Below are 8,467 nucleotides of genomic sequence, written 5' to 3'. Positions count from 1 at the left end.
GTGTTGTTTAACATGTTGGATAATGGATTCAGGGCTAGGCAGAACCAGAGAGGACTCAAGGAATCTCCTTGAAAAATTCCTCGCCTAATGAATATTTCGTTTGTTTGTATGGAAGTGTTACTAACCCTGAGATGTAGTGTTGTTCTCCAGTGCTGCATAGTGTTTTCGAAGAATGCAATGAGTGATGGAATTATTATTATTATTAGCTAAGATGATTGTTGTACATGTTTAGCATAATCATTTTTTTATCTTCTATTGCTAGACATTTTGTGTGTTTAATAATCTGTAAATATTTGAGTTTTGTCAAATAAGATGCCACATATATTACATTATGACATGAATTACAGTCAAGAATGATAAGTTAATATAAGTTATAGTGATTGAACTTGAAGCTCCATGTTGCCATCAGTTTATATTTAATTAGTATCTTGTTTTTAAATACTGCAATGGTCAACAATGGAAATAGCAACATGTAGTTGCTATAAATAGTAATATAGATTTTGAAACATCAATAGAATTGATTCTCTGAAGAAATAATAAAAGGGTGAACTAGAAAAATATAAACTGTACTTTTATATCTTATATTTTTCGAGTTCAATAATTCATCTTTGGAAAATAAAATTAAGAACAGTCACATTTAAATTACTTCCATGTTTTTCCATTCAAATTTTTATGAAAGATAAAAAAATTATACAAAGAAAAACCTCAGAGTTCATATCGAAAGATTCCAAAATCTCATAAATATGATTTATATTTGAATAGATGTATTATTACAGANATAAATGTTTTCTGCCACATTCAGGGGTCTTCATCAGGTTAAGCATATACCAAGGTTTGATTTAGAGTATGCTTAACCTAATGTAATCCCCAATGTGGCCAAAAATGCTTATTAAACAACTACTGCTGGAAAGTGTGAAGGTGGTGTGATTTTTCTGTGTTAATGTTTTATTTTATTGTTATAGGGATATTTTAAATTATGTTTAATTAAATATTTTGAAAATTTGAAAATAATGTAATTTATTATATAAAAATAACTCATACAGTTCAGATATTAATCAGAAAAGATAATGTTTATCAACTGTCTTCTAATAACTGTAATTGTAACTAACTTTGGTACATCCCTCAACAAAAAAATCTTGAATTCCAGCAATAAGTTTTAATAAAAATGTAAAACTTGAATCAATAAAAGTTTAATTTTATGTTCTGAAAATTTTTCCAAATAAAATTTTAATGTATCTGCTACAAAATTTTCAAATAAACGAATTCAGTTTATATCAATTCTTCTTTCAGTTATTGAACATTTAATTTTCTTCAATTAATTGTTAAAATCTCAAAATATTTATTAAATATTGAGGGGAAAAATATCAAAATTTTCCATAGAAAATCCAGCCATTATTAAAGGATTTTATAATATTTAGCTATTTGATATTGGTAATTACATTAAAAAAATTTTATACATTAACTATAAAGTTTATAAAGGATTTTGATGAAAATTTTTGATTGAATGATTTGATTAATAAAAAATAATTTATTTCAATTTAGATGAACAGACTTCTATAATAGATAAATTGATTACAGAAATGGATCTTAGCATTGTTACAAAGTAAGTTTACATATTTAAGTTTGTCTTGACAATAAATAGTTTGTAAATTTTGAATGATTAATTAATGTAAGTACTAAATTTAAATGTGACATATTAAAACTTTTAACATACTTTTAAGATCTTTTACATAACAAGCCTGATTTTCAACTCTTCATCATTAATGCTACCAGATATTCTCTCTGAAAAATGACAATTTTTTTATGCTTAAAGTTCCATTCATAAATTATACATAAAACAAAATTTAAACTACAAATTTAGCCTTAAATTAAGAAAATCTTCACATAGACTATTTCAAAATATACCAATTAACTTGCAGAATAATGAAAATGAAGTTTTTGCATTTTGCAGCATATATGTTAGCTTTTTCTTCTGCAATCATTGTCAGGTTCATTGGACATTCAAATAATTATTTGCAAAGACAAACTGAAAGACACCTGAATGAAAATGAATAAATGTTTTTATCATTTACTGCAGTGTTATGCTTTCTAAGATACATTTATTTTTCAATTTAAAATATAAAGAACTTGTTTTACGCACACACGCAAGCAATGGTATGAATGTGAAGAATTACTTTAACATGTATTTTAAAGGTTAAAATACACAACTGTTTTTTATTTATTAAAATATATAGTATTTTTCAATATTTGAGCTAGTCTTAGAATATGTTAATGAGAATTTACTTTACTGTACAGGTAACCTCCGTATAACATGGCACTTCTATAGCACGGATTCACTCTAACATGGTTCGAGAATTGGGAACATCCCCCGGTGCTTTTATAGCACGGGTTCACTCTAACATGGTTTGGGAATTGGGTAAAACCCTCGTACAACATGAAATGTAATAAAGGGTGCGTTCTTTTATACTTTCGCGTAACTCTGCGCGAGCATTCTAATTTTTTTCATGGCCACTTTGAATGTTCTTTCAACAATAATCCATTTAATGGTTAAATTTTACAATTGGGACCCTTCTTTTGCCTCTAAAAGCTCATTTTAGAATTATAGATTCCTCCACACGATACTATCAATAGTGCAGACACTGCCATCTTTCTTTTACTGTCATTCCTAAATGCCTACAAACAGCAGCGCACACCCATTGCAGAGCAATGGCTATTAACGAGTACACCAGAAAACTATTACCAGTTGATGATGCTCATGCTGAGATCATCATATAGGATGAATAATCCTCTGGTAAAATATTTACTTAAATAATAAATAAGTATTTTACCTATGAAAGAAATGAATAATAAATCCAATTTAAATAAGGATTTAATAGCATGCTTTTTAATTTTTGAAATCTAACCCCCCTTTTCGCATTAGTTCTTTGTTTCATATAACACGGATTTGCATAACACGGCAATTTTTTGGAACGTAACTCCAGTGTTATACGGGAGTTACTTGTACTTACAGTTGAATGAAAAATTAAATTGATTTATATGTTCATTAATTTTTATATATTTTTCATAAAGATTTTTGTGTCACTATTCATTTTTAAATTATGTAAATCTTTTTGATGTTTCATATTATAAAATTTGCTTTCTCATATTGTTTACTCAAACATGGTGAATTTTTCTTTGTGCCCCATAAAATATTTAGAAAATATTATAAAGTAATGAAAATTGATAAATGATAATGATAGTGTATATTTTTCAATTTCAGAAATATATTTTTTAAATAGTTCTGAAGTTCTTTATATTTTTTTTAAAATTAAAAATATATATTATTTTTTAATGTTAATTTTTGAATTTAGTGATGATGGCACAGAAGAGGAGGAATTATTTAAGTCATCTCAAACAATAAATCCATATCTTCAAAGATATTTTCAGGTATTTATAAATGCATAAATCATTTATTTTAAATAGCAATTATGTTGGGTGATTGTAATTAAAGTTCTCCTGTTCAATGCTGTCTAGAGACATATTTCTAATATATGTTAATATTTAAAGTACAATTTGAAATTGATTAATGTATTGATAAATATCAGCATATTAAAGATATATGTATGACTATAATTTGATACATTATGGTGGGTCTAAATACAGTGATTGTTAGGCAAAGTTAAAGAATGCTGCACAAACATATAATATTCACAATAAATTGTGGGAATCTGCATTAATATTAATTGCATTACTGTGCAAGTGTCTTACTGAAATATCTAAAATTAATTTTTAAAAAATTATCTTTTGTTTTCAGTGCCTTCAGCATCGTGCGTTAAAACCTGAAAGTTCCCTACCACCGATGCCACCATACATCAAAAATATTTTTAAAGTCCCAGATAAGGTAATCAAAATATTAATGTATCTTTTTTATATATCAATTGTAAATCGCTAATTAGTTTTTTATGTTAGATTACTGATGCAACTAAACCAATACTAGAAAAAATAAAAAAATTATTTCCTCTTGAAGAAGTTGTCCCAGCTAAATCTATGAAGACAGGTGCAAGCATGTTTCAAAATGGGTAAATTTTGATCATTTAATTATATAGATCTTAACTATATTTTTTTCTTAAATATTGATGCAATATGACATTTAAAATTACATTTATGAACACAATTTTGAAAAATCTTCATTAGATCTATAGATATTGTTTTGGTCTTAATAATTTAAATATAATTTAGAGAGAAGTCTGAGGAACCGCCAATCAAGAGGAGTAAAAGTGGTAGTGATATTCTTCAAGGAGGTATGGCTGAGATTGTTATGGGAAATATACAAGAGGTGAGCATTTTTAGTTATATTTTTAAGTGACCAAAAAAGTTTATGTAAAGCTCAATCATTGTGGATAATGTTTATTCATCAATACATTTTAAAAGAACAAGTAAAATTGATAAATAAATTAATTGGTAACTATTAATGTGAAGTCTTTGGTAAAGTAGTGACAATGTATTTAAAAATGTCTACAAATTTCTGTTATTGGGAGTCTGTTTACTTTATGAATGCAATATATGGTCTGTATGAAATGAAATCTCATATAGTATAAGATTTTGGACAAACTACTCATCATCTTTTGGGAAACAATATCTCATCTTTTATATTGCCTGGATATTTTTCCATTATGATTATGCATATCAAACATCTGGCAATAAGAAAATATATCTCCAGATTTTTTTTTTGGCTTGCCTTCTTTTTAATTTTTGAACCAGGACATTGAAAATGAAATTGAATAAATATTTTACTTCCAAAAATGAAGTGTCTTATAGTTTTATAAATTTGGTGGGAGATAATTAATTAAAACAGTGATTATACTGTATCTTAAATTAAAATATTATGCTAATTTTTTTTATATTGTAATTTTTATATTTGAAATGCAATAAGATAATTTTTTTATCCAACATTTTAAAATATAAAATTACTTTTTTCTTAAAATATATCTAGAATGTACAAAATTGCAAAATTTTTTTTTTTGATTGCCTGTAAAAATATATGTTATCTCTTATTGATTTTAATTTAAGTAACAATTTTTTTTTCTTATTTTTTATTCCAATATTCACTCACTAAATACTCATTAAGAGCTTTACATATGCAATTATAGAGCATCTTTACTAACTCCTTCCATAGCTACGAGCTGGTAGTTTTTCATGAGACCAATGTTAAATGTATAAATACATTGCGTCTGCATGAAATTTCCATCGATTATCATTTTTTGAATTTATAATTGTTGCACAGTATCATGTAATAAGATATTTTGTTTAAATCATAATGCACTAGACTCTTACTAATCCACTCGTTCCTTGTCCAGAAGAGTGCTGGATTACTGAGAACATATAGGCCTAAAGGCAACGAATGACACAATCTGTGCCTTTTGGTATTGAATCTTTTTGAAGATAGCCTGGCATATAAGTCACGTCAACAACAATACCATATGCAAAAATGGATCCTAAGTAAACAGAAAAACAGGATTTGTGATATAACTAACATTTTCGCTGGATAATTGAGAGGCCAGATTAGTGAAAATGTACTTTAATAAAGTTTGAAAAACATTAAATTTTCATGAATTAACAACCAGATGTAGACTATGCTTTGGGAAATGCTGTTACAGAGTGTAATATTTATTAATAAAGTAGCCTAATGTACATTTTAGATACATTTTGAGAAAAAGTACTTTTGTGTTTTAAAATATTGGATGAAAAATTATCTTATTGCATTTCAAATATAAAAATTAATGATTTAAAAGGTTACATTAGATATTTTAATCATGTTGTTTTCTTATATTCTGATTTTAGGTGGGAACAGTAACACCTTTAGAAGACTTCAAGAAACTAATAAGTAATCCAAACTGCAACTTTTCAGAAGGTAAATGCAGTTTTCTAAGCTTTCCCAAATTTTTTTAAGTTGAATCTAACAATCTGTATTATTTAGTTTGTAAGCAATTAGAAAATGTCATATTGAAATTAATAAAAGATCCAGTTGGAGGTAATCTCCACATTAAGGCTATTAATTCTGTGAAAGGTTATCGTGAAGAATCTATCAAAGTAAGTTATTTTTGAAAATTAAAAGATTTTTATCTCGATGATGATAAAGTAATTGATTTTTTTCCCTTTAAAGAAAATGGAGCCTTCAAATTTTAATAGTTTCCTCAGAGACTTAAAAAATTTCCTAAGTTCTAGTCATAAGCAAGTCTGGCAACAAATTATATCAGGTAAATTTTTTATTTATTATAATTATGATGATGACAATGATGATGATTGATTTAACACTTGTCGGGTGGGATTTTTTAGTAAGTTAAAAATAACTTTTTAACATTTAACCTGTTGCGAACATAATATTGAGTTCTGTGGTGACTGTAATATTATGTTTTGCTTATGATTGCAAGTTGCCACTTAATGTTATTGATAGGTTCTTGGAAATTGCAATGCTAAGCGAAAATGATGTTTAACAAGACCAATTTTACCACAGATAATAATAATACAGATATCCGTTGCTTAATGTGGGATTTTATTAACACATGAAATTGATTGTGGCAATCCATTTATATAAGTGACAGTTTTAATTTATATAGCTTTACCAGCTGTCTTTACTTAACATAGATACCATATTTTGATTAATGTGATTTTGATATACACAGTAGGATCAATGCATGGCACTATAGAAGGCTGTAATATTGAACACATCATCACATTGTTAGGAAGTTTCTACACATACATTAAACTTCTATGTCATTGATGTAACGCTTACTTGGGTAGCTATACCTTCACTCTAGTCCAGCAGAACCAGTATCAGCTGAGCATGACATTTGCAAAATAATAATAGTAAATATAAACAAGATTTAATTTGGTTAATAATATTTCTAATGGATTGTGTTTGTGTTTAAAACTGATTCCATGAGATGGGAAATACTGTTTATAAAAAATTTAACAATGATAATTCCTCCATAAATCAGAAAGGAAAGAAAAATTGATTTTTCATGTATTTTTCTACAATACAATTAAGTAAGAATTGGTTAACAATGATAATTGTAAATGATTACAAATGTACTTGTATCTTGATGATGGTGCAGCAAGTCCTCACTTTGTCAGTTTAATGGAATAGCATTTGTTAATGATATAAAACCTGCCAGTTTAACTGACCTTTTATGAATATAAAATAACTTACTCTTTTCAGACATCTGCAAAGCATGGTAACCATACAGTTTGTTAAATCTTATGCATGCAGCATTTTGCAATACCTTAAAAGTATATGCCAATATGACTTTGGCAGTACAATAGAGCGTCGTTTATCTGAAGGAATTCCAGTCGACAAATTAAATTTTCGCCAGTGCTGTGGCGCTGTAATCTTTCGCTATGTCTTTGACTACTCAAATATTTTATGTTTTTGATACTAAATTAACTTCTGAAGTATAATTTTTTATTGTTTTTATATTTTTTATTGTTTTTATATTTTTCAATATATTTATTTTGTTTGTACAAAATAAAAAAATAATTTTTAACGATACAATAGTCTTCGTTAGGCTTAACATCAACGAAAATTCAACGTGAAGCGACACGCAACGGAGAAAAATTTCAACACGGTCTACTTTAATTTTTTTATTGTCACACTTCTAATAGCCAATATTAAGGATGATTTATAACATATAATCTGAAGTTATTAAATTGATATAGGCAAAAATTTCAAAAATGGAGTTCCAGATAGAGAATTTAGGTGTTCATATACTGTACATCCATTACGTCTGTAAATTCTTTTTTCATATCAAAAATAAGAAAAAACTTTTCAAACATGCTACTTAGACCCCTTTGTTTGGCAATTTGAGTTATTTAAATACAATGTTTCAATGTGACATTGCAATTTCAATAACCAGCTTTCATTCTGTGTTGCACTTCTACATTTTCCTTTTCTCTCCATGTATGGGATTCAACTGATTCTGTATAAAAATATTACATTTCAGATAAACTAATAACTGTGAAATATGACATTTCAAATAATTAGATTGCTTAACACTTTGTGATTTTTTTTTTTCTTCCCATCTTTCCTTGATTCACAAACAAAAGGTTATGTTTTAATTAATAGTAATTCTCAGCTAGTACAATAAAAACAAAGTATAGTGACTTTAAAATAAGAAATATTTATTTTTACTATGTTTAGAGAAGATTAATTTGATCACCAGCAGAGAGTGCAAAAAAAGTGATGTTTCTACACAAGAGGGCGAGGAATTTCTAGTGGTCACGGACAACAACAAAATACCTGCCGACAACGAGGAAGATGAAGAAGATCTGGTAACATATTCATTCATTTTGATTACAACTGTATTTAAATTATGCAATGACAATGATACTATCCTTTCTTTCTTTAGCTTGCCAAGATGTGAAGCTACTATGAAGTGTTTTGTTTATGAGAATACGAAAGTTTGTCTGCAAAAGACGATTTTGCAAGAAA

General features: G+C 27.2%; 1 protein-coding gene across 1 annotated transcript in view; it reads left to right on the top strand.

The window, feature by feature from the left end:
• LOC111635068 (X-ray repair cross-complementing protein 5-like) overlaps positions 1-8,467 on the top strand; it is a 43,197-nt gene extending 34,730 nt beyond the window's left edge. The window contains exons 11-20 of the mRNA XM_023379916.1: positions 1,543-1,603; positions 3,351-3,426; positions 3,794-3,880; positions 3,949-4,058; positions 4,219-4,315; positions 5,821-5,890; positions 5,957-6,069; positions 6,143-6,236; positions 8,177-8,307; positions 8,385-8,467. Coding sequence (XP_023235684.1) covers positions 1,543-1,603; positions 3,351-3,426; positions 3,794-3,880; positions 3,949-4,058; positions 4,219-4,315; positions 5,821-5,890; positions 5,957-6,069; positions 6,143-6,236; positions 8,177-8,307; positions 8,385-8,399 — 854 coding nt within the window. The 3' untranslated portion in view covers positions 8,400-8,467. The remainder of the gene's footprint in view (positions 1-1,542; positions 1,604-3,350; positions 3,427-3,793; positions 3,881-3,948; positions 4,059-4,218; positions 4,316-5,820; positions 5,891-5,956; positions 6,070-6,142; positions 6,237-8,176; positions 8,308-8,384) is intronic.

The sequence above is a fragment of the Centruroides sculpturatus genome, unplaced genomic scaffold (genome assembly GCF_000671375.1).
Source record: "Centruroides sculpturatus isolate CEXI.00-Female unplaced genomic scaffold, Cexi_2.0 scaffold720, whole genome shotgun sequence".
Taxonomy (NCBI): Eukaryota; Metazoa; Arthropoda; class Arachnida; order Scorpiones; family Buthidae; genus Centruroides; species Centruroides sculpturatus.
The sequence above is the reverse complement of the archived record's forward strand: the minus strand, read 5'-3'. Positions and strand labels throughout refer to the sequence as shown.